At 48.7% G+C, this 27351-nt stretch overlaps 1 protein-coding gene across 1 annotated transcript in view; it reads right to left on the bottom strand.

Moving 5' to 3' along the window:
- Window positions 1-1176: 1176 nt before the first annotated feature.
- LOC8035886 (potassium voltage-gated channel protein Shaker) overlaps window positions 1177-27351 on the bottom strand; it is a 117715-nt gene continuing 91540 nt past the window's right edge. The window contains exon 2 of the mRNA XM_042286467.1: window positions 1177-2698. Within this exon, the coding sequence (XP_042142401.1) occupies window positions 1177-2698 (1522 nt within the window). The remainder of the gene's footprint in view (window positions 2699-27351) is intronic.

The following is a 27351-nucleotide window of genomic DNA, read 5'->3' on the forward strand; positions in this document are numbered from 1 at the left end:
GCCGCCCTTGGCTGTAGCGGAGAGAACACGTGATCCGCAGCACCTCCACTCCGCGGGAAAGGAGCTTTTCCAGATGTGGCAACCGTTCCACCGACGTGCAAGAGCGACAGCGACGGGCCGAGGAAACTTCAGAACAACGTGAGATGCGTTCGCGTCAAGCTTGAGAGGCAAGAAGCAACAAGAAGACCAGTCAAACGGACCAAAAAACGGCAACTTGTGCTGCAACGCGATCGGGACACCAAGAAGGCGAGGATCTCTCACGAAACGGACGAAGAGCGTCCATTTCGGCTACAAAGGAAGTGGGTCGCTAAGCAGGCGAAGGCGTCTAGCGAAACGGACGAAGAGAGGAAACTTAGTGCGCCTAGATGTCAGATTGTTTCCAACTGCTCTATCGGGTTCGAGCCGTTCATGGCCCGCATCTGGAATAAGAAGCTAAGAGGTGGTGACGAAAGCGTTTTCAAGCACTTTTGTCCTTGTTACTCGACAGTGCAACGCATGCGAACATGCGACCAATCTGCGTGCGTAGGAGGCATCCGTTATTAAATTGCAAGCACTATCCATGATTTGAGTTGTTCCTTCTCTTATAGGCTCTCTCGGCAACTTCGGCTACAATTCGAGCGGGACGCCAAGCACGCAAAGCGGCCATCGGCCACAGAACGGCGCAATTACGACCGAGTACAAACGTACGTGTTGGCCAACATGTACTTTGAGAAGCAATTCCTCGGAATGTGAGACCAGCCTATGCCTCCAGCTGGACGTCAGTGCTGTGGAGGACCGCCTGGCGGGACAGCGCCGTTGCCTGGTAGACGAGTTCGTGCGAGTGCGTGCAAGGCGAGCCTCGGTAAGATTCCTCGTCTGTCCGCTGCACCGCACTTCAGCGACCATGTGCACAACGATTTCGGTGACAATTATTCTTTATTTTATGTCTTTGCGAAGTGCCCGCTTTGGTTCTGTTCGTCCCCGGATGCCGTCTTCCGAGGGCTGTATTTTGGTGCATGCTGGAGACTGAGTTGAAGGAGGCACTCCCATAAAAAGGAGCATCTCCGCGTGCTCTCACCTGTGGGCCGGCGCGGCCCTGATGGCGGCCGTGGTCGGGCGGCGGCAGCAACGGCCCGGCGGGCGCCCGTGGAGCAGGCTCGGGACAGCGCGTGCCCCTGTCGCGTGGCGCGGCCCTGGTCAGACGTCGGTCTCGAGCGAGGCAGCGCCGTTGGCCTGGCCGGGCGCCGGGTTGGCGAACAGGGCGGCCGCCGCGACGGCGTCGTCGTCGAGCTCGAGCACGTCGGAGTCTGCCGAGTCCGAGTCCCCTTTCAGCTTGGCGGCCACCACGGTGCCGGGCAGGTAGGGGCAGCTAGTGACGTGGTTGAAGCTCTGCGACTGCATCTCCTCCTGGTCGGTCTCCCGGTGGTAGAAGTAGTTGAAGTTGGACACGATGACCGGCACGGGCAGCGCGATGGTTAGCACGCCCGCGATGGCGCACAGCGAGCCGACGATCTTGCCCCAGACGCCGACGGGGCGCATGTCCCCGTAGCCCACGGTGGTCATGGTGACCACGGCCCACCAGAAGGCGTCCGGGATGCTCTTGAAGTAGGAGCGGTCCGAGTCCGCCTCGGCATAGTACACGGCCGACGAGAACAGAATCACGCCGATGAAGAGGAAGAAGATGAGGAGCCCCAGCTCGCGCATGCTGGCCCGCAGCGTGCGCCCCAGGATCTGGAGCCCCTTGGAGTGGCGCGATAGCTTGAAGATGCGGAACACACGCACCAGGCGGATCACTCGCAGGATGGCCAGGCTCATGGCCTGGTTCGAGCTCTTGTCTGGGGGCAGAAAGCCCGGGCCCTCGCGCTCGCGGGCGATCACCGTGCCCAGCGTGATGAAGTACGGGATGATAGCCACAAGGTCGATGCTGTTCATCACGTCCTTGAAGAAGGCAATCTTGCACGGGCAGGCGCAGAAGCGCACGAATAGCTCGAAGGTGAACCACACGATGCAGCACGTCTCGATGAGGAAGAACGGCTCGGTGAGCTTGGGCACTTCGTCCTCCACCACTCTCGTCATGTTGTTGCCCGCCGGATACATGCGGTAGTGCTTGAACTCCGGCAGCGTCTCCAGGCAGAAGATGACGATGGACAGCAGGATGACCACCACCGACACGATGGCCACCACGCGCGCCGCCTGCGACGACTCCGGGTACTCGAAGAGGAGCCACACGCGTCGTTGAAGGTCGCGCCCGGGCAGCGGACGCTCCTCCTCCTTGATGAAGCCCTCGTCCTCGCGGAATTTGTTGAACGTCCCTTCGCCCAGCTCGTAGAACTTGATCTCCTCGGCAAACACGTCCAGCGGCACGTTGACGGGCCTGCGCAGACGCCCGCCGCTCTGGTAGTAGTACAGGATGGCGTCGAAGCTCGGCCGGTTCCGGTCGAAGAAGTACTCGTTGCGCAGCGGGTCGAAGTAGCGCAGCCGACGCCCGGGGTCGCCCAGCAGCGTGTCCGGGAACTGGTGCAGGGTGCGCAGCTGCGTCTCGAACCGCAGGCCGCTCACGTTGATCACGACCCGCTCGCACAGGTCGTGCTCGTGTGGGATGGGCTCGAAGTTGCCACCGCCGCCGCCCGCGCCTCCAGACGGCGACACCAGGCCCGCACCGCTGAGGGCCGCCTCGCAGCCGCCCGTTGCGTCCTCGCTGCTCAACTTGGGTAGGGACCTGCGACAGAGTACGTCTCTGCTGAGCACGCCGGCCGAGCACCTTTCGCTGCCCGGGAGCAGAACCGCGACACCGAGTACGTGCGAGTTGGGCACCCTGAGCTCGCACAGAGCGAAACCGAGACTAGAGGAGGCAGCACAGTCATCAAACGAGGGCCCGTTGAAGTACCAACTAGGTCAGATCACTTCAAAGTAAATCAGTTGGGAGTCAATACTCTTTTTTCTTCCTCTGTGTTTTGTGCGCTGCTTTATCGTGTTGAGAGCCCGCTTCCCCGTTCCGTACGGAAAGGAAGTCCTCGAACGATTGCCGGAAACACCACGAGGAGAGACCACAGCCCTCGACCATGCGCGAAAAAGTGGCGATTCAGGCGCCGAAAATGGAAGACACGGGATCCGTGTCTGTCTTCAAATCACCGGAGTTCGTTGTCGAGCGACTGTTCACACAAGAGACACTCATTTAAGTGTATGCGATGGTCACGGTAACGATGCCGTTCCGACGATGCGCGATTAGCTCTGCATTTAGGGATGAAACGAATGGCGGGCACATTATTTTTGCGAACCGTGGATGTCTTTCACTTATGTTCAAGGCGCTTCGGTGGGAAACTTATTCCCCGATTAACGTCGAGGAATTACGTCGAATTGCGTCAACAGTAACCGCCAAAAACAGGACACGTGTACTTACCACGTTTTTTTTCGTTGTTGGCTCTGCGCGCACACAGACAGTTCGGAAATCAAACTGTATTTTCATTTTTCGTCGACAATACGCACAGACTATCTTTTCCCGTTTCTTCTCACAAGCTTTTTTTTCTTAACAAAATTTCCAGCTTAAAAACAAAATTTTATTAAAAAATAAAACTAGATGAGTGCGAAATTTTGATTTTCGAATTCAAATCGAATATTGATTGCTCGGATTCCTTATGTGCGAGTTGCCGAATAATTCCGCACACCGAGCATCACTACTGCTGTAAAAAATAATGGTATATCCAGGAACGCTGTTCATAATGTGAAATAGTCTTCTTAGACTGTTTTCGATCTAAATTAAGTCTTCATTCAAAAGCCTCGAATAACAAATCATTTCGACATAAATTACTGTAGTTTGTTTCCTGTATTCCTGAGACGCAGTAGTCAAGCTCCTGCAGCTTCTTGGATGCGCTCGACAAAAACCCGTAAATCACGGATATCAGCATTTTGAATTCAAGTACCTCGCGTCACCTGCAGACAGCTCTGTGCACTATAAACCTACGTCGTCTTGTTGCGTCCATAATACGACTACTTATTATCAAAATACAAATAACAGCCAAAACTGAACCGTTCTCTTCCCCTGTCGCTCCCCGCTGCGTCAAGAAAGGTGCCACATATGGCTTTATAATGACGCTAGACGTCACCCGATACAGGCAGCCATCAGAGCCGTTTATACTGAGAGAGTTTGGCCTTCTTAAGGAGATTTTGGCAGTCTGACAACCACAGCAGCGTAGTCTGACAACCGGGGGATGACTACTTCCGTCCGCCATATTGTGGATCTGACTCATAGGAACTCTACGCGATTTCACAGGAATGAACAAGACAAAGAAGTAACGCCATATTGTGTTATCGCGAAATCCGCTGGTTCTAGCGGCCAACAAGCTCCGCCCATCGGCCAAACTCTCTCCTTATAAACGGCTCTGGCAGCCATATATCTTCATTCATGCAGAACGATGCGTGTCCGCGTCAACTGTGTCTTAAGTTTGTCGTTTAAGAGTGATTTTTATCTAGGATCTAGGCCGAGGTGCCCATCAATCTGACCGCAAATAGGTGGGGGCGCCGTGCAACCAAAATTCCAGATGCGCGACAAAAAAAAAATCTCACAACTGATTGATCATTAGATCCCAGATGCTTGCTCCACGTGAAAAAAAAAAAAAAAAAAAAAAAAAACAAAGGTTGACTCTTAAGACCGTTTTTATTCGTGCAGTTTTTCTTCGTTCAGCAAGCACGAGAATAGGCACGTTCGGCTTGTCTTTTTCTAATCAATGTGATTTTGTTGTTGTCTTTCGAACATTGGGAATAAAATGTTTGGTATTCGTATTCGGCTCGACATTCGACATTTTTAGCCGCAAATCGGCTCTAATCAATTCGAATTTGATTTGAGTTGAAATTTCAGTTTTCGCACACCCCTAAAGACAACATATTTTGCACTTCGTTGTTTCGTAATAAATTCGCCCCGAAAGTTTCTGGTGTCGTTTATGGAAAGTTATTATATGCGAATGAGCTTAATTTGTTTTTAAATCAGCATTTACTGATAACGATGATATATGGTTCCAAGTTTTCAAGCGAACAAAGTGGATCGGACTGACTGTAACTCAATAATGCATGTTTAATTGACTACTGAATACATTTCATAGTAAACAAAAATGCGGTCCGGAATATGATACACAACCTTACACGAAATGGGCATCCAAATATTTACACGTCTTTTTTAGAGACTCTCTCGAGCACGCAGTCTTAATTGGCAGATGGAAGAGAGCAAAATAATTCAGTTACGCAAGGACGAAGTCTGAAACAGATAATATAACTTCGGGCCCAATCATATCTAAATTATTAGAGCAAACGATTTTTAAAGATATTTCATCTCACTTATATAAGAATACTCTCATTTTTAAAAAAATGTGCATAGCTTTACAGTCACTCTCCACCATAACCCAGCTCATTGAAATCATCCACAAATTGACTGAAGAAATTATTAAGAGGGATCACGCCGACGTAATAGTTTGAGTTTGCTAAGTATTTGATAAAGTATGTGACCCCAAAAGTCTGAACGAAACTTTACAACATAATTAGAGAACTCCCAGTTCTAAATGGGACAACTGCCTAACTAATAAAAGATAAACTACGTGTTCATTACAGCAAAGCTAACTCCTACAAGCCTCCCGTCACATTAGGCGTACCTCAAGGCTCTGCGAATGGACCCCTTTTGTCTTGGTTCACATAAATGACCTAACGACTCACATTAACGTTTCGCTTGGGTTGTTCTCAGGTGACTGTATCATACGTATAGAACAAAAGATGTATAACAACGAGACTATTAAATTACAGGAAGCACTGGAAAACTGCTATTCGAGCCTGGACTAAAAATGGAAAATTTGAATAAATTACGATAAAACAGCTGTGATGACTATGCCATGTAAACAAAAAAAAAATCCTAATTTAATTTAATTTATTTCTAGACTCGGGGTCTCCAAGCCCCGGCCCGTGGGCCAAGTCCTGCCCCCGGGGGACTTCCGGCCGGCCCGTGGCTGGTCACAGTCCTTGCAATGAAGCCCGGCCCACGGCCCGCTTCCAGCATGCTCGCTGCTACCGGCGCAAAAAATAAGCGCGCGTAAAGCACGGGGTCACACAGCTCATGCATCATGCACAGTCTGTAAACACAAGTTGGCAGACTGTGTATATGATGCAGAATGTGAATATACGTGTTTTGAATGTCGTGTGCAAAGTTTCTTCCTTGAACTCACTGGCATGCGGCATTCGAAGTGCACGGGTCTCGCGGTGACTCCCGTTCGAATCTGTATGCAGACTGCCTTTTGTATAATGCGTAAGCAGTGCGATCCCGGCTTAAAGAAACGGAGCAGAAACGCGCACCTTCCCTCTAAACTAAGATACGCAGTAAAAACGAGAGAAAAGTGTCTATCGTAAGGCGTGTCTTCTCGTCATATTAATTAAACGTGCCCATCCCCAGCATCAGCATTCTTAGCTCTCTTGTTTTATATCTGTGTAACTACGTATGTTAAAATTCTTTCGCATTCCCATGTGTAGTGAGTGTGCTTAGTGTCTCGTGTTGTATCAATTGCATATCGTGAACGTCAGTTCCATCATTCTCGTTAATCTTTTTCCTTGCGTAAAGATGCCAACTTTAATTCATGCCTGGTGAGTTTTCTGGCTCCCAATAATTGTGTAATGTCATACACTGCTAAATATTGGATTCAAAATGAAGTATATGTATTCATCCGCTTTAGTTTCTTTTTTTATTTTATGCTATATTTTACTTTTTTTTTAATTTAAGAACTTCCCTAGGATTATGTATTTATTTACTTATTTATATTCCGACCCTCAAGACCGCGAAACATTTTGCCCCTTTGGCAAAATGTTTCGCGACTCAGGTTCTACTCAAACGATTTGTAAACCGAGCAGCATAAAGTTAATAGACTACAAAGTATTGAAAAATTTGTTTCTCGGTTTATTTTTTAATACTTTTATCGCCAGATCATCATCCACTGATATAATTTGAAGAACTAAGCTTCTGAAGTTACGAGCAAGAGCTAAAATTGATAGATTAAAAACTCTTCACAATATCATTAATCGCTCCCTACACATCGATAGTTCTAATTATCTAAAACCTCTCATGGTCCGGTACTCAGGGTTAAACCGTTGTCGAGCATAAAAGAATACAAGTTCAAGGACGATCGTTTTATACGCTCTTTCCTCCCCCGGGCAATTCAAGACTGGAACGATTTAACTTACCATACGGTCACTCCAGCGCATTTTGATCATTTTGTAGAGGCGACGGAGTTGCTCTTTAGTTAGCTTTTTCTATTAGTACGCCATTGCATTTTTATCTTATTATTTTTGTAAGCACTCGTACAATCGTTCACTTAGTGGAGATATTAGTATTCCTTAATAAATAACTAAAATAAATAAATAAAATAAAATCCACCAAGTTAGACCACGGAAACAGCTAAAACGAAGTTATCTATACATATTAAAAGGAAAGCTCGCTTATATTTGAGGGGAGTGATTGCTCCCCCTCGACCTGATACTATCTGACGTTACAGTCCCTGGAGGAGGTCCTCTAGTTTCCATCCTGAGTCGTTTTTCTCAGGAAATACACAATTTCGCAAAGAAAAAGAGAAGGAAAGACAGAGAAAATGACTGGATAGTGTCCCGTCACCATTAAATCTTCCTCGAAAAAAAAATCTCACGAAATACCCAATTTTTACTATTATAGTGCATATTGTCTCTCTCTCAAAGGGCCAGTCCAGGAAGTGGCGTGGCTACGGTGGCCTGGAGTCTAAGCACGGCAGTGGGCGAGGGGTCGCGGAATGACGGAGGAGGGAGACCCCAAGTGACAAGCGGCCGCTAAGAATATCGGAGCGCGCGAGGCGGCGGAGGGCCCCGCGCCGGGCGCTGCCCCGAAATAACGAGATGCTGCAGGTTCCCGGCGTTTCCCCGTGAGCGTCCAGAAACCCTGTAGCACGGCGGCGGAAACCGGAACGCGTGTCACGACGGTTCGCGGAAAGCATGGCGCTTTGGGGGCCACTGCCACTCGGTTACAAGTCCTCAGCCAAGTGCCGGCTACACACCTCAGAGGAAAGCATTGCGCCTTTCTCAGGAGGAAAACCATATAGCAAATTCAGGGCCTTTACTTATTAGCCTATTTGAAGATACGGCTCCCTCGCGCATAGGAAACGATCGCGACCCTTTCGCGCTAGTTCTTTGAGATAAGACAGCTCGTGAGAGTAAGCCGAGCAGCGTTGACTGCGGGGAGGGCCGTACGTCAAGTAAATCTCCGCGGTGGCATCTGCATACGCCCGAAACACTGGCGGGAGTTTACAGCAGAAGGTCAAACGGCTCATCTACAGCGGAGGAACAAGTCGTAACTTTTCCATGACTGACAAGCTTCAGCGCAGCCTAAACGGACACCCACACACCGATGGTTTGTAGATTACTCAAACGTTTTCGAGTCCTTTATCCAGCCAGCGCTCGGAAAGACCGTATCTGCCAAAGAAGCCAGTCTTCGTCGACGCTTCGACGAAACAACCGTAAGCACGTCTCCATTTTATTTTCCGCCTTACAAGCCCGGCAACTAATGCGACAAAGCAGTCACACGCTCCGCCTGAAACGTTTCAAAGTCTTTAGACTATTGTCGACGCAGTGAGGCGCACCGCTGAATTCATAAAACAAAAACAAAAAAAAAAACGAACGTCTCTGCCGGCGCAGGCAAGAAAGCGAAATGCGAAGAAGAGAGTCAGGGAGCGGAAACTCGCGCGTGCCATTAGCCACGTTAGCCGGACAGGCAGCGAGAACCGACTCGCCAAATGATGTTCCGAGGAGTACGGGGCGAGGTAAATGAGGAACGCCGGTCCGCTCCCCTTCCCGCGAGCGCCCCTCCTCCTCGGCAGAGACGGCCGATGCCGGTCCCCGATTCCAGGAGGTCCCCTCGTTCACCCTCCCAAGTCGTTACACGCTCCCAGTTTAGCGTTCGCTCAGTCAAGCTTCGCTTCTGAGTCACCCAAGAGAGACACTTCGCGACGCTATCCTTTTCCACAAACGACCCCGCATATATCATGGGCTCGAGACTGTATACGACCGAACCGGAACGAAGGTCCATACGTTTCCCTCGATCTATAATTGAATTGTTCGGGTATTGATAAAAAAAAAATTAAGTACACAGTTAAAAAAAATTGCATGGTTAAAAAAAAAAGTACGATGGACAATCGCAGGGCACATCCCCTTTGAGCTCGGTGAAAGGTTCATCGTAAATAAAATGGAGAAGAAGAAAGAAAGTCGAAACCGAGAAGGTTCAGACACGATGCGGGGTGGAGACGGCGTTTGTGCGGCAGCGAAAGGTAGAGTGCAGTAGTCACCTGACGGGGAAGACAAGCCCCGTCAACGCGTCCGTCAAAATCCTGGCATGAATGCGCGCGCGTCACTACGCGGCATCGAGTTGCTGAAATGGAAACCCACATATCGTTTGGTGGTTCCATCAACACGGACATCCGAGTCCACACATACGTCGTTTCCTGTTTCCTTTCGTCACGGACATTGAGTCCAGAGCCAGCCGATCTTGACAGAACGCAGACGTCCCCGGTAACGACGAGGACAGCCCTCACGGGGGTGGCCCTTTGGCGCGTCTCGCTCGGGGGTCTCTGCGCGTTGCCGAGAGCCGCAGCGTGGCTGTTTATAAAACGATCACGGAAAAAATCTGGACGCGGAGCTGGCGTCGTTGGTATCGATTGCGATGCGGCAGGGGCCCCCATCTGGCACGCCCCGGCCTCGATTGCCAACTCGGTTACATGAATGGAGGCAGCCACGGCGTGGGCGCGGACATTGGCGCGCTGACTGAGCACTTTTATGGAACAAAAAAAGACCAACTATCAATTGCAAGTGGTTTTATAATCGATACTGCATAAACAAATTAAATAGAAATGTTTTCGTCGATGAACCGATGAATGCCATCTTGACTCCTTTGTCATTTCAATAACGCGCCCGTAAGGCCGGTGATCACGTATCATACAAGAGACAGCCTGCAAAAACGAGTCACCGCAATATCCTTGGTTCAAATGCCGCGTGCCAAGTTTCTCCTTGAGCTCATTGTCACGCGGCATTCGAAGCACGGGTCTCATCGCGACTCACGTTCGAATCCGTACGCAGACTGTCTTTTGTGTGATGTACGCATGTTTCCACTCTTTACAAAAATCACAATCTACGCGTACTAAATCACAGTCCTGCCAGCGCTCGCTCGCAGTTGCCGCCAGTCAGAAAGTACGCGTGCATAACACGCACACACACGGCAATGAACGCGCCCTCACACAATGCAAGAACGTTCTTGCATTGTGTAATGAAGGCTGTGGCGCTTGATCTGTATAACTTTGTCCTTTTGTGTTGGTGGAGATGACCTTGAGATTGAGACTATATAAGGAGGTGGACTAAATAAATGAGTTAGCTGAGTTTGAGACGTCGTCCTGTCTATTTTCTGTCCCGTCTACGTTTTTGATGTTTCTTCTCTACCCCAGTCTCAGGTTAATTCAACATGGTTAACAGGATAGGAATATATCTTACTTTACACCAGCTTCTTGGCACTAGGGGGACCCAAGAATACTCGAACGCAACACCACTGACCAAGAAGCGTCTTCGTCGCGGCAAAATTCAAAGTACGAAAGCGGAGCTTTTTTTTCAGTCTTCCCTTCCAAAGCCGCCTTTTGTTCCTTCGCGAAATTTGATGAGGGAGCTGTGGGGACAATGGCAACAGTACGATCCCCGGGAATGCGTCATCGAGCTTTGCGGGGACGATATTCAAATGTTGCTCACACAGTGGACGCGAAGACTGCGTACACATTCGATCTGGGCTCGTGACAATCGATGCCTCGACATGCATTCGGGTAGTGGCCCGTGTCCAATCGCTGCAACGACGACAATAGCCGAGCCACAACAATGTCTGAAACTCAGCGCGTGTCCTGTGCTTTGCCAAACCCAGCGCGTGGCTATGATCAACACTGGCGGCATATAATCGGCTCAAGATCACGTGGCCGCTTCTTCTGCCTGCGAGTTGAGGGGGTGAACGGTGCTCGTTTTTCTTTAATTTTTTTTCTGGAACTTGTATTGATGGTAATAAAACCCGAGATTCGGGAACACAGAAGAGGACGAACACAAAACAACGTGGGGTGTAAAACGAACGCGTGTTTCATAGGTCATTAACGTCAGGGATCCGTTTTAAGCGGTATTTGCGCAAAGTACAAAGATTGTTGCATCGCCCCTTTCAATACAATTGCTAAAAATACAATTAAACGCAGTGGCCAATAACCTGTAAAGGTTCAATAAGGACTCAAAAGAAAAAAAAAACGATTGAGTTTCCGTTGAGACTCAACGCCGGTATACTGAGTGAATCCTTTACACTTTCACTTGAAACTGCTTTCATTTTTTTTTTTTTGTAAGGGCGATGTGTCAAAACAGAACGCGTTCTATGTGTATAAACACAAGGGAAATCGGTGTGTAATTTATTACACTCACCTTGGACACTTTGTTGTGTACAGGCGCCATATGTGCACTCCCAAATCATCCGGTAATGAGCCGACAATTTTGTCATTTAAAGATGTGCGAAGCTCTGCGCAGTATTTAAAAAAAAAAAAAAAATCTGGCTGAAAACTTATGTGAACCGAATGCCTCATTTCTAAGAATGTAGATACGTTACTAGATTTAAGAAAAAGAAATTGCCCTTTTCTCCCATTATTGTGGCAGAGTGTGACGCATCGTCGAGCTAAATGGGATTTCAGCGCCGCCGTTTCTGGCGCCGCGGTAACCCCAGCAACAAAGCTCCGAGAACCAGACATAACTGAGCGGGAAAGTAGAAAGGGGAGCGCGTTCTTCGTGAACAGTCCTACGCAAAAAAAAACCAAGAAGCAAAAATAAAATATAAAAGGAATTAATAAATAGAGCGCGCTCGTTTGGAAGGAACACTGATGGCCCAGAGTTCGCTCGTTTAGCGCGTGCTAAGGGTAGAGCCATCGCTGGCGTCACTCTCATCGCTCGCTGTGATGCACACGGGAGTAACTCGGACCGACTGGAGCAGCTCTTTCTCGGGCAGAAATTGAAGAGTGCTGCGGGAGCGTTTTCTTGTTGAAGAGTGTGAAACCGAAAACGGTTAGTTGCCGTACATATGACACGTCCTCCATTAAAAAAAACAACCTCACGATGATAATGGCACTTTCCAGCGTAAAAATGACTAACCTTCGGGTAAGCTTCTCCCCTTAGCGCGCTCCTTTCTGCGGGCAGCGAATGTCAGAAAGAAAGCAGACGCCGAAGGGGGCGTCACTGTCGGTTTGTACGCAAGACCCATTGAGGTATTCTAATAACCTAGAGGAAAAGGTCCTATGCATTTCGGCCGCTTCGGAACGGTGGGGCATGGACGCGGACACCGGTTGTATCCATGGTACCATACCACCGAAGAAGGATATAATACGCGCAAACGAGCAAGAAAATATCACTTGCAAGGTCTGTACCCAGTCTTTCAATTCGCAAAAAAAAAAAAAAGAAAAAAACCGGTGTCGCGCAATGTACGAAAACAAATGAAGTTAACGAGCACTCGAACAACTAGAAACCATCGCGGCCAAACGAACACGCCCAACCTATTGTCCGCATTCTTTCTTCGCTCTGGTGTCGCTCACTTTCCGTTATCCCTCTCCGGACCATCACCGATGTGAGTGATTTGCCAGTGTTCTGCTCCCGTCTCTCCCTCCTCGGGGCCAGCCGAAGCTCCTCAACCCCGGGTACTGCAGCCACCAGCCTGGCCAGATGACCTTGCGGAAAGCGCCCGCAGGCACTCGCCAGCGACCGACGGCTCGGGCCAGGTGAGTCACGCTTAAGTCACGCCAACCCGAGTGGGACAGTGTGCCAGGGGTGCGCTCCGACAGGCAGGCCCAGAAGCGAGCGGACAGGAGTCTCCTGCACCTGTCCCGCCGTACGCAGACAGCATTTGCTCGTGGACGGAAGCTCCGTGGAGCTAGGGCTCCGAGCGCGAGATGGCCCGTGCTCCTTGTTTCCAAACGTGCCTTTGTAGTCCTTAGTTAAAACTACGCTTCATTCATACTGGCGTTCGAATCGCAAGCATCCGCTCGTTTTCATTACCAAATGCGCGTGAAACTGCACTGAGTCTTTGAGCAACCGCGTTCGGAACCGCTTCGAGATTGCGGTTCAACCGCGAGTGTGAATGAGGCTTTACAGTTGATCTAAAAATACAAAAAAAAAAAAAATACCGTGCAAAAAAAAAAGAAAGAAAAAAAGAACACCTTTATGAAGCTGGCAATATTGATATAATATTCACTTCCAAGAGACTGCATACAATTGATAGACTTGCTATTTGAATGGTCTCTTTTGTCACTTTGCAGTATTTTTCGGTACACCATAGGAAGGCGTAATTTTTGAAGGGGTCTATAGTGCGAGCGCTTATCCCGCCTACGCATAAAGAGCAACACACATATGAGCAAACCTTGTGTCGTATTGCCGCCGCCTTGCGACGCAACTATAGCAACCACCACAGACGCTATCCCATAGCCCAATGCCGCACCGCTTCGTCACATTGTCAGCGACAGTTGCCATGGTTACGCCGCTCAGCGGCGCGACTAGACGCGATTTTTGCTCAGACGCGGTTCACGTTAGATTCAGAGACGCGATCTATCGCCGATTTTCATCGCGTGTTTCGTAACCTATACTTTGACGGCTTCGTCTTTAAACCGCCAGGCACTGGGAATAGTATATGATTGGCTCGAGAAGCCCGGCGAGCGAACCTGCCGCCACAACTTTCTGCTCTAGCCGCTAGATGGCGTCTATTTCGGTGGAGTCGCCGGCTAGGTGGCGTAAGCTACCGCCCGATCCAAAGGGCTCAGCCGTATTCATCCATCCATCCATCGCCAATACTCTGCCCACCCCTAAGCCGAGAGATCCGTGGAAGCTACGGGCTCGCCCGACCAATCAGCCGCCTCTCTTAGATCATCTGAACCCGCCTTCTGCGCGCGTGGGGATGACGCTATTACCAGGTTTCACAAAATGCCGAACGAATAGCCAAAGAACGTATCCTGTTAAAAAAAAAAAAGAATTGCTAATGCGAAGCGTATTGACACAGACATGAGCCCTCCCTGCAACGCTTTTATGGAAGTTGCAATGTTTACTCAATTCCAGCCCAGCGTGCGATCTTCCTAGGATACGCGCATCAGGAAAGCGAGCAAAGTACGCGCCTGCAGTATATGCGCACGATCGCTGAAAATGGAATCGGCCAGAAGCCCGTTTCTGGACAACCTTCTACTATTACACTGGCTAGAGGGGGTCACTCTATAGTTCTGTGGCATCAAAGGCAACCTTACGACAATATGTTTCCCCCACCCACAAAAAAAAAAATACTGTATTTTTTTTATTGCGTGAATAAACTACACATCGGTCCAAACCAGGTGCCAAAGTTTCATAATTAGCCGTTAGCTTTTACAAAAGTTACGGCTCGTAATCCCCTTAAGAATCGCAGTATATTAAAAAAAAGTCCGGCACCTCGCGGAACAATACTAATTTCCCCTTTGATGTAATGAATTAAGATACACGTAGGCGCCTAGGTTAGCTTTATGTTCGATCGTTTCTTCCTTCGTCAATCTAATCCTGCAAGAACTACTTCCCGCCGCGCATAAATTGTGCGCAAAACTTTCCATTTTTTTTTTTTTTTGTTCTAAGAGCAAGTATACTTACAAGTGATTTGCTGAACTTTTTAATGAGAAAATCCCGGCGACGGAGCTCTGAAGTACATAGAACTGAATGGCGCCAGTTACTTTTCTTATTAAAATTGGCAGAAAAGGACGTAACTCTTATATGAGATAATGGTAGTTTTTACATTTTAACACCTGGTTCGCATCGCTAGCGCTACATTTTGGGTGGAGAATAAACGTAGTGCAAATGTTTCAATGAAAGCACTTTTTTTTTTCTTTTTGTGACACGCTGTAGATCAAAGTCAGTTGACAATCTTCCTAGAACGCATGGCGTCGTTTTCCTAGGACGTCCGCTGGGCGGCGCTCGTTACGTTATCAGCCCAGCCCATTTGAACGGAAGCGACGGAACCGGTGGAAAGTTAGACGCACACTGCCTGCAATAAAAAAATAAAATAAAAAAATAAAAAAAAACTATTTAGGGTTTTTTTTTTTTTATTTATGGCGAACATAAATTTTGCGCAAAGGGAGCGTCGTTCGGAAATGGCCTTTCTCCGCTATAGGATCGCTATCCGCCCCTACACCCGCTCAGGAGCGGGCAACAGAGAAGGATTGTTTTCGAATGACGCGCTCCTGCGTGGAGCTTTTCAACTGACAGATCCAGGAACGTTGCTCAAAGGTACGTTTATGCACGCGTGAAGTTGCGAGCTTCGACTTCCGGTTACAACTGCGCACGCGTGCGCTCCTCCCCTCTCCGGGAAGTTGCCCCGTCGTAACACTTACGCACCGCACAAGGATACGCGGCTGGAAGCGCTAAAATTGTCCACCCAAGCAACACCTCCCCCTTCCCCGCACCCTCCGCTAATCCGAAATAACTTCACGGTAACGCGATTGGCAGCATCGAACGCCGCACCAGCGCCCCGATTCTATATTCGAAGGTCGTTCCAACTAAAAATATAATTTGGTAAATACTTCTCGAGTCATCGCAAAGTATTTTTTTTTTTTCGGGGGGGGGGGGGGGGGGGGGAGGTTTAGCAGTAAATTGCCTTCCTTCTTGCTCGTAAAGATTTTGTTAGCACAACATCTTTCGAGCGTCTGAACACATAGAAACTCTACGGGGCGAGATGCGGATTGTACAAAGAAGGGACAGAATTAACGGTCTGCTTCGGGGTCTCATCGTGGGAGCAGCGGGATGACGCAGGACGCCGTTGTGTGAGAAACGGATCCGCACTTCTCTGCAGGGCCGCGAGTCCTCCTCGAAGTGTTCTTTGAGAGCCCCTCTTCGTCTGCGAGCGTTCACAAGTCCGACAAAGCAGAACGTCCTATCGCCCCACCCTCTCTTCACCTTTCCGCCTACATCCGAGTGGTTTGCTCCTTCGTTCGCGAGGCCGATAACGCGTCGTTCCAGGCTCGGGTGGAGCCCCGCTTCAACCAAGTCGGTCACCCGCACCCACTCGTGTACGCCCTACTCAATAAAAGCAATCGATTACGATTACAATTACTCTCGGTTAAAAAGTACTCCGTTAGATGACTGGAATACTAGAATTCAAAAGTCATATATAGTTATTTGAAAAGAAGAAACCCTTACATTTCCGATGACTTCACATTTTCATAACACAAATGTTTTCTGGCGCATTGGAAATGAGCCTTCCTACTGTATACTTTATTGTATTAGAATCACCGAAATGCAATCTACGTATCTTTGCAATCCACCAATTTTGGCAGACGACAGGACGCCCCCCCTTGTCGGAGACACATCGTTCGACAGTTTCTCGGTAGGAAACTTCTAGAAAAAAAGGGCACTGTTAGAAAGGGGAGAAGAATATAGAAACGGTTACAAGTGCTTTTACTGCTTCCGAAGGTAATCAGATTATTCTTGAGATTATTTCGTAATAAATGTAATCAAAGGAGCACAAAATTAGCCAAAAATAATCAACTACGAGTAATGCTATCACTTGTAATTGTACGGCATACGTACAATTAAGTCTGCCTGGGGCAGAGATAAACGAAGGCACCTCAAAGACCGTCTTAACGTCGCATGGAGTACGAAGCATGGAGGGAAGAGCACTGGTCTCGGACACACGTTGTTCGGGTACGTTCAAGTAGTGACGCGTTAGTATATATGGCTTATAACTTAGAATCCGCTTCGCACATCCAAACTGCCTTGGCTAAGATCATTACCTTAATATATATCACTTTTGCCTGTTTACAAAACACGGAAAAAATATCTACAGTACATTTTGAAATTTCCTAATAGCTCGTAAAAATATTCTTTATCTATGTATAGCAAAGCTGCCAGACCAGGCCTACGCGGACAGCTTTCCGCTAAAGCGGAAAGTACACTAGAATCATATTAAGAAGGGTCACAAAAAGTGTGTTTCTAGTATCTTGAAGACGTATTCGAACCTCTTGGTTTCATCAAAACACGAGGCTAATATATTTATTACAAGTTCCAGAAAGCGCATTGTTTGAGCGAAGCAGATGTGAAATTTGCAGATTTCGAATGTTCTTCGGAGGTAGACTGCGCGACGCTCTTACTGAAAACGAGCAGTTGCCATTTTTTCCCGCTCTTCTTTTAGAATCGAAAGGCCGTCATCTAAGTTCATTTGGGGCACCAATTCAACGACCCGCCAATACTTCTCAAAGTAAAATACCGATACTCTGGCTAACAGTGTTACGCATCGTAAATCTCGCGTCTCTACAGCAGACCGCACAGCTCGGCATCGCGGGGAATAAAAGCCAGCACACGCATTCGCCGTGAGCGAAAACTCGAGTCGCTTTTTAATACGCATATGCGCAGTGTCGGCGTGAGTTCGAGTCATGGCAACTTGCTGCACGACGCAATCCAAAATATCCAGGCTTATAGCGGTCGTACTGCACAGGTTAGTACGCTAGTCACACTGGGGCTCTCAACTGTCATTGAGCCAACGATTCTTGGCATCTCCCCTATGTTATTGAGCTCAACTAAGTTGTCCGTTGTTAGCCGGTGTTGCACGGTACGTAGGCCTAACAACCCCAGTGGAGATGCGCGTCAAAAGACACAGTGCAAACCGAAACGAAACCAAAACTGATGTCACATTACCTTTTTTAAAAAGTGATGCGAATGAATTATACACACACTTTTCATTCATTATAAACGCTTACGACAAAAGAAAACGAACTTCCTTTTTGGTTTTTACACTAACGAAACGATAATCAGAACGTTTCACACGAATCCAAGCGAGAGAGACACAACGAAAGTTATACCGGCATATACAATGGCCGCCCTGGCCGAGCTTTGGCTTTCGCGGCGTGCCGTGATCGTTTCGTTCTAGCGGAAGCTCTGGCCCCAAATCATACCTCTTCCGACAATATTTGCTGCTACGATACTTAATAGATACCTCCCCCAACCTTCCGCAATAGTAATTCAGTGCTTCGCTCGTGCTGGCCATGGGCTGAGATGCAGCGGACGGCGCCATCTTTGTCTCTATTGGGGCGAAAGGGGAGGAGGGGGGAAACTCCCTCAGTTAACTGAGTTAGTCCAGCTCAGTTGAACTCAGTGATTGTTAGCGGCTCAATGACAGTTGGCGTCGCCGTGTAGCTCCGGCTGATTGCGATTGAAACAGCTGTCGTTGGCTAAACGACAGTGTAACTAGGGTATGAGTTGCTCTTCCGTAACGATGTCACTGTTCCTGATGTTCACATCGACCTGACGCTGACTCAACACCGAAGGCTGGATTTTGTCCTTCAATTCAGGCTCGGCCCCCGCTTGTTTCGACTCCGATGTGCGGTAGCGTGGTCACAATAGAGCCTATGCAAAAGTGCATGCCATCGAGTAGTTGCTGCGCCAATGATCCGAGCGCGCCATCGTAATACTCCGAGCGTGTATTGGACACGAGGGCTGCATCAACGTTCGGAGAGGACTCGGATCCAATCACACGCTTCGTTGCCCCATGGATGGATGGATGTTAATGGCTATACCATTTGTAACAGACGGCACCTTGCGCCACCTAGCCACCGCCCCAGAAAGGGCGCCAATATTTCTCGATGGTCTCTTCGAAAAGGGTCTGTTGCGCGCGTGATTAAGGTTGTCGGTCCTACCTACAGCAATCGCAGAGTCGCGCAGAGCGTCGGGGCAGGGGACCGACATCGCTCCGTCCGAACCCCGAGGCCACAGGCTCGAACGTCGACCCCGAGTCGGGCGCGTGGCGGCGCAATCGAGGGCGTGCGGCGAGGGCGCGGAAGGGCGTGCGGGGGGCACGGGGCCCGGCGGACAGACCCTTACGGCGTCGAGGCGGCGGCGAGGCGCAGCGACGGCGGCCTGGCTCCGTGGGGGCCGAGCTCGGACCCGGCGTTGCCGATGGTGCCCACGCGGATCATGACTCCGCATGGCGGCCGGCTTCTTCCTCACGCAGCGCGCACAGAGTCGTCCGAGGGGGCCGGCAGGGAACGACGCCGCGAAGGGACCCGAGGAACGGCGGCCGCCCCCAGCCGCCGGGATATGGCGACCTCGGTAGCCGCCGCCTTGGGCCCCCCCCTCCCTACCTTGGCAGCGGGCCCGTGACGGGGCACCGGGGCGGAAGGCCGGAGTCGCCGCGACAGTCATTCCCCGTCGGGGGCGCCAGCTGACTGCGCAACGAGCGAACGAGCGCCTACACTACGGAGAGGGTCCAACTGCTCGATCACGTGATTCGTGGGACGCGTTTGCAGCAGGAGCTGCGAGGCGGTGCCGAAAGCGTCGAGCGTTTCTACCTGTCGGTCTGCTTTCTTCATCGCGACGCGACGACGCAGTGCCAGCGAATTTGCTACCAATCTACGCAGAAAGCATCCGCCATACAATTGCGAACGCTCCTCAATTCCCGTGGCTCGAGGTGGACCCTCTCGTCAAGAGGCTCTCTACTACGAGCGAGGCGCCCGTATGCGATGAGGGGACATACGCCGGTCTTAACTAAACATCCTGAATGGCAGCACGTCAGCCCCTTAGCTGAGTAGTCAATAAACGTCTTTGTTAGAATGGTAACCAGTTAGTACTCTTAGTTACTACCTAACGATGTAACACGTCTAAGTACTCGACTACCAAGCTAACTCGTTAAGCGCGTCAGGTACTTATTTCACTACGACTGACTAGAGGTAGTCAAGCACGTCAGCCTCTACTACGAAAACTACTCAGCCACGCTCGTCAACTAATTACTTAACTGCTACTTACATACTTCGTCAAATCATTGAACTAACTTGTCTTTGAAATGAATTGATCTTTATTTTTATTTTTGGTAGCAACCGAAAAGGAGACAAGAGTCTAAAGTTGCAAAAACTGACAAAGGTCTCTGTCCCTTAGTTGTTGACGTTGTTAACTAAGTTGAGTAAATGAACTACATAACTAAGTAATCACTTTTACTGGAATACTCAGTTAAGCGCGTCAACTACGTAATTATGTTGTTAAATGGACACTAACACCTCCAAGAATTGTTTAAGTTTTTTGCTAGGAGATTTTTAATGGTCTCAGGACACTACCTATTAAACATTTTGCTGCAGAGTCACGTATATTCTAATACCCCCCCGCCCCCAAGAAAAAAACAAAACTTAATTGCTTTGAAATCGAAACATGAGCGTAGCGAATCATGGCCGACTAAGCGTACCGAGAAGGAGGGGGAAATGTGGAGGAAGAGACAGTTACCGGAAGTCACGTGGCTATCGCTCCCTAGGGATTTTTTCCTCTACACCGCTTCTCCAGCGCACGAAGCAGACCGCGACGACGACGACGGCGCGGCATGCACCGTTCGTCATGCGATTATTTTCCTGTTCTGCGCTTGAACGTCGATTGGCCGCTGCAGCGAACGACAGTTCCGATGTAGCGTTCCCACGTCTGTCGCAACATTGTTCCCTAGTGCGCCGCAATCGCGTCGCCCAGCCCGCGATACGTCGCCATGTTGAGAATGACGTAGTACGCGTATTTCCTGTAATGTGTGAAACTTTATAAGGCGAAAGCCTTACTTGTCCCATTACGCGAAAAAGCGTCGTCGTCGAGCCCGAAAGATTGCCATAAGAATACGTCATGAAGCAAGGGCCAGTAAATTGTATGCTCAAGGACGAAGCCGCCCTTGGCGTCCTCCTTGAGGTCGTCCTAGACGTTGTCCTCTAAGTGTCATCCTAGAGGTCGTCCTCTAGCCATCCTTTCGACGTCGTCCTAGAGGTCGTACTAAAATTCGTGCTAGACGTCGTTCTCGACGTCGTCCTAGAGGTCGCCCTAGACGTCGTCTTAGACGTAATCCTTGAACACGTCCCAGACGCCGTCCTTGACGACGTCCTCGACGACGTCGTACAGGTCGTCCTAGACGCCGCACTCGGTGTCGATCTTTAGGACGTCGTTCTAAACTTTAATACGTGTAGAAAAAAACTACTCAAAAACATTATTTGTAGGAAGGCCTTTCGCCTTCCTACACGTAAACAGTCTTAAGTGTCATCCTGTAATTTTTCTTTTCAATCAACGTATTTTCAGCTTTGTGGAAGCCACAAAGTATGGGGTTCATATTTTTTTTTAATATTTTTAATATTGAATGTGTGCTTTCGACAACCCACGACTTTGAATATATTTGGTCCGCTAATTTAAACGGCACGTGACCATGAAAAAGAGATTGAGCGCGTATCAAACAGGCCAATTCTCGAATGGCGGTATTAGGCCGGAAAGAAAACAAATATCGAGCTGCTTTTCACAATTTCGCTACTTACAGAAGAGGCCCCGGCCTTCATGGCATGGGTGACTTGCCTTTTGCTTCGCCGCGGCTCTCCTGAGCCTAAATGAGTATTACTATCACTATCAGCGGGCTAATTGCGTTACAAGCAGCAAAATCACGCAGGCGAGCTGGTTAGAAAACATCATAAGATCGTCATGATAGCTAAGTTAGCATTAGGTCTGTCGGCAGATTTCGGGTCTAGTTCTTAACGCGCGGCTGTCGAAGCGTTGTAGGATGGACATGCAGACGCAGCGGGAAGCCAGTGTCTTCGAAATGAACCTGGTATTTATCGTCTCGCCATATCGGGGCGGTGGCGAGTGCAACAAGACCGCTAAGCTGCACGTTATGCTATGTCTGAGCATGAAACAGTACGCCCTATACATTTTTAAACGACCGCAAACAAACGATAAAAACTCGACTCAATGAAAAATTGTTTGGAATAAAACAAACAAACGAAACAAGCACCCCCCCCCCCCCCCCCCCCCTTAAGATTAGAAGAAACAAAAATTCAAGCGAAGGCTTATCTTCCCAGTCCGAGGACAACGGGGAAAAGTTTGGTTCGTGGAGAAGTCCGTACAGGCGGCGCCGCGCGGCGGCCGAGAGCGGAAGAGTCGAGAAGCCAGAAAGCGTGCCGCATCGATTGGCCCAAAATGTGCGGGACATGCGATTCGGCGAGGAGAAGAAGCGAAACAACGGACGGCGAAGACAAATGCATATTTAAACAAACACTCGCTTCGGAACAGAGCGAGACACGTTCCGCGGAAAGCAAGACGTGCGCAACTCACGCAAACGGGAAAGGAAAAAGAGCGAGAGAGATACACGGATCTAAAGTTGGATTAACGGAAAGCAACGGTGCAGTAGTCAATGTCCTCCCCAAGCAGCCCCGTTGAAACATCCCCCCCATCTACGAGTAGCGTAAGGCCGCTCAATTTCGCTCAAATCGACGGCGCTCGAAGTCGTCCCCAGGGGAATTCGAGTTACGGCTACAATTGAAGTCTCGAGAAGATCGTTCGTGCCATTCACCGACGGGTTTCGGCCAATACCACGTAGAAGACAAGGCCTGGGCATGACGTCATCGTTAGTGGATCCTCGCTGGAACTCAACGATAGTTCCCGAAACGCGGCAGAGGCGTGAGTCTTAGCGTCGCTGCTTGCTAACGTCGCGCTTGTTGTGAAACGCTGCAAGACGCGCTGGCAGCGAAGCTGACGAAAGATAGGCGGCGCTGCGTGGATTCACTAATGATGACGTCATAGGGGAAGACTGGAAGGCCTTGTCTTTTAGGATGTATTGAACCGGCCAACACGGCGAGTCAAGAAAACGGCGCCACTCCAAGTGGATCGCCAGAGACCGCACGAAGGTGGAGTGCGAAGGAACGGGGCTCAAACCGGACGACAACGATGAGTCCACTTGCAGCGTCGAATAGAGTGAACACTTGTGTTAGCAACTGGGACAGTAGGATCATGATTTAGCGCACACCAACGTCTGCTGGTATTGCCCAAGGAGACGACTAAACATGCCTAAAAGAGCGGGAAAGTAGAAGAGCTCTATAATACTTCGTTATTAGAGTAATTAAAAAAAAGAGCGCGTTAAGGAGAGGAAAACACTTGACGTCTGAGCTCACTTGCAAGCAGGAGACACGAGCTGGAATGTGCGCATCTAGCGTAACGCACCAAAGTACAATCTCGGAGGACCAAACGTATTCAACTTCGGAACGGGCTTTCTTCTGTGTACCTTTGCACGATCGTCTACTGAAATGCCTTCATTTCGGTGACCACACTCCAAAGTATCGTAATTTCTACTATTACGCATTACCGAACGACAGAAAATGCAGCTTCCATTTTTACAACACCCATTGAAACGCAACAAAACACAAATTTGATAGTTAAATCTCTCCCACGTGGTGTTAGAAATTCACGACAGCACAAACACAGACCCTATACCGATTTGGTCGGCGGGAATAACTCACAGTAACTCTCGAGTTACAGTAAAACACAGCGAGATTGTTTGTAACTAAATACAAAATATAACCCGATTTTAGATGAATGTAGCTGTCGCTGCAATTAGGAGGCCGAATAAGCTAGTGTAGGTGGAGGGAGTCGCCGAAAACGCCGCGAAGCAGAACGGCACTGCACTGGACAAATTGCGACGTATGTACGACATATTTTTTTTTCAATTATTTATTACTTTTAAACCAATCATATGAGATATTCGTCGGGTGAATTTAAGCGCTCAACAGATGCAAAGTGGCTCAACTGCGAGGACGAAAACTTGCTGGCGTTTTTGCGGTGCTTCGCTGCAGGCTGCGTCGAGATGCCGTAGCATCGCTAGACTTCTGTGACGGCTATATTCCGTCTATTAGGTTGCGACAAACACTATAACAGGTAGGGAAGCATCAACTTTCCGTATATATTTACTGGACAGAGATGACCAAACTGAGCACGTCGCAACTTCTGCTTACTTATCTCCACTTCAGACCGCGCTCCTTTCCCAAGGGAGGCATCGCGAAGAATGCGGCACATCCAGCGAGCGTCTCGTCCCGTGGCCTGCGCGTGCGCGCGATAAAGAAAGGGGGGGGGGGGGGGGGGCACGAAACATGATAAAACCTTGCCAAGTCTCCTCCTGGCCATAGACGTTAAGCGCAGGACTCGAAATCTTCGAGTCGTGGGTTTCATTGTCCGTGGGGTACGTGCAGAGTTTAGCCACTTATTACTCAGCCGCGCATTCGTTTTGTGTTGCCCACGAGAATTTTTCCTGCGAGATTGCGCAAGAAAATTCTTTTACAATCAGTCAGACAAGCGTGTACTTCGCGCTTAATTAGGTTCAGAAAGAAAAAAAAAGAAAAAAAAAAGAGGGGTACTGTGTTCCACTAACCACTTAACCCGTTGCGGCGAAGTAGTTCGGCATCGGCGCCGCGTTCACGCACCGTGGATGCCGTGAACAAAAGCGTTCGGAAGAAAGCGGAACATCTGAACATATTGTTCCGAACGATTTTGTTTCTTTTTTATTTCGTAGCGCGCGAAAGCACGTCTTCCGGCACGAGCTCTTTGCATTGGCAGTGCAACGACAACATATTACTATAGGCTATTTCTTCGTATTTTTCCAGAGATCGTGTGCAGTGGGAATCGGGTAGTAAAAAAAGCCCTATATATAAGACGGGTCGTTAATGATGTTGTGCAGCTCTGGGGTGACGCGCCTCCGCTTCGCATGCAGAGAATCAAGGTTCAAAATCCGCGTGCGGCGGCGGGCGATCTTTTTGAATGGCATGGCAGAATCTAAGACGGACACCCTACGTCCTACTACGCCAACTACAACGACAACATCTAAAACATCATCACCTGACGTCATTTCCACTGGTGGGAAGAGCACGTGTCAGATATCGCTTTAAAAACGAGTGCATCACGGACACAACGCAGTCCTTCGTTAATGCTGCTTCTCCTACTGCTCCGGAGCTCGGCAGGCAAAGCACGCTTTACAGGGCACCGAGGCTCGCGTGTCGGATGTCGGGCCGAAGTCTCGTGGAACATGTTAAAAATGCTCCGACCTTCATCTAGATTCTCATATACTATAGTTGAGCGACGGAACACAGCAAACAAAGAAAGATACATCGCAGTAGAAGACTAAAAGTAACCCGCAGATTCTGATAAGTATCCTGGAATGTTCAGAATGTCGAAGTTGACATCGCCATGTACAAGTCTATACTGAATTAGCAAATGGATAGGTATGACCCCTCGCAAACGAGATAAGCAGCATAGGAAATATTGAGCCTCATTTCAGCTTTCTCCTACTACTGAAGAGATCGAAGAGCCGTACGCTTGAACATTGTGAACCTGACACTTCACTTGACTTTCCGAGTAAAGGCCCTCGCCAGGCGGAACAATGGCTACACCCTCGTTTTGTCTGTCCCACTCGCGCGTTCGGGACGAGCAGATAACATCATCGGAGCCATACGCCTCGTACATTGTTTTCTCTCTCCCACGTTTCAACCGTAAGACAGCGCTTGTTTTCGTTTCTTATTCAAATACCATCAACCACCTCAGTTTGTATTAGACATACAGCCCAAAAGACAAAACAAATATAAAAAAGGCCAGCGCGCTGTGGCGTGCTCTTTATGTCCACGCTGGTCTCTAACGCCGCAAGTCTTGAGTACAAATGACCAGATGGCACGGGCGTCCATCTTAACAGTCTTCATTTGGCAGCTTCGATCGTTCCACGCTGAAGGCAGCAACCTTATTTACCTTTAAGTTAATACGAGTCAAGCAAAGAGTTAAGGGAACAGAGAGGGAATGCGGGAAGCAGGCACGTAGACTGTTTAGTCGTGTTACGTAGGGTTGTGAGATTGATTACTATCGAGCACCTATAGCCAGGAGAGGTGTGAATGTAAATGGCATAACTTTGCGTAGAGTCACTGAATACAAGTATCTAGGTGTCTTGACAACGTCACATCCAAACTGGAAAGCGCATATAAAATATTTGACATGTAAAGCTCTCATAAAATTATATATATATATTTATAAAAGAAAGTTAATACATTGAGGTTACGAAACCAAACGGTTCGGATATACTACACTGGTACGCCCGGTACTAGAATATGCAATCATAGCGTGGTTCCGTCCCGATCAAATTAATATCAATACCCTTGAAAGTTGTCAGAGGAAAGCGATAAGATTTGTGTACCACAAATATGGACGGTTTGATTCCTCCACTGAGCTGCTGAAATGATCTGGTGTTTTGACCATCGCAGATCGCGCAAAAATTAGGACAACTTAAATTATTGTGTCTGGCTTTCGAAATAGACAAAAACAAGTATCTTAACTTTTCTCAGACAAGAACAACAAGACACAGACAGAGCAATACACTTATCGAATACTCATTTAATATTAATATTTTCAGGTACTCTTTTTCTTTCCTTCTGCTATAAGAAATGTGTGTCAAGGGGGGGGGGGGGGGGTTAAATTTCTTTAGCTTCACACACGTAGATTTGTCCACTAATGTTCCTGAACAGCACCTCCTAGGTCAATTTGTGAGTTGATGTGCTTGTTGGAATATTTAGAGAAATAACCGTTTGGACTATTACATTGTTTTCGCGCACCTAAAAAAAATCATGTTTAATGTACATTTGCCCATTATAATCCCCCAAGGAAATTGAAAACATTCAGAAATGAAAGATAAATAAATAAATAATATATATATATATATATATATATATATACAGAGCGAGAGAGAGAGAGAAAACGTAGCGGAGGATGACGAAAAGTATTTACGGCAGAAAACGCACTATATATATATATATATATATAAATTCTGAACCACCTGAACTTTACGCATGTGGTGGCGACTTCCGCATTTCCCCAGATCTTGCCAGTTCAATAGCCTTATCGATCCATCCGTAAAAAGGTGGTCTAACGTCGTTCCTGCGTTGCCGAAGTAGTAGCGGCGATGAAAATATCCATGTGCGCAAAGTTAATGTAAAAATACATACGTACAAAAAAAGAAAAAAAACAACAAAAAAAAAACGTGTTTCGACAGAACGAAAAGAGTGCCCACACTCCTGATATTGCATGGCACTACTATCGACCGGGACGGAATGATGAATAGTTGGTCATTATCCGGGACTTTGCTTCCGTATGCGGCAGGGCGTCTCGCCGAGGTTGCAGGGCCGAGTATGCTAATTAAGCGCCAGAGCGAACGCCTTCTCGTGTCTTTCCGCCCCCATCCTGCGCTCCCCGCGATCGCTCCGAAGTTCCCAGACGCCGAGACGCAAGATTTTCGTTCGACACTACGACGGCGACGACGTCCACGGCCACTACCGTCCCACTAGCGCGGCAAAGGGAGGGACAGACACCCGAGCTCCGATTGGAACGACTAGTGGGTAGAAGGCAAAACTGTGCCTTTGTTTCTACTCACTCTTCGAACGTGTCCAAACGCCGAGCGTTCGCGTCCGGTATTAGGCGTTCGAGTTCTAACCCGTTCCAACAGTGAATAAAGAGGAAGTCGGAGCTCGTCTCTCCCGTCGAAGC

The sequence above is a fragment of the Ixodes scapularis genome, unplaced genomic scaffold, assembly GCF_016920785.2.
Source record: "Ixodes scapularis isolate PalLabHiFi unplaced genomic scaffold, ASM1692078v2 PGA_scaffold7__128_contigs__length_106722199, whole genome shotgun sequence".
NCBI classification, from domain to species: domain Eukaryota; kingdom Metazoa; phylum Arthropoda; class Arachnida; order Ixodida; family Ixodidae; genus Ixodes; species Ixodes scapularis.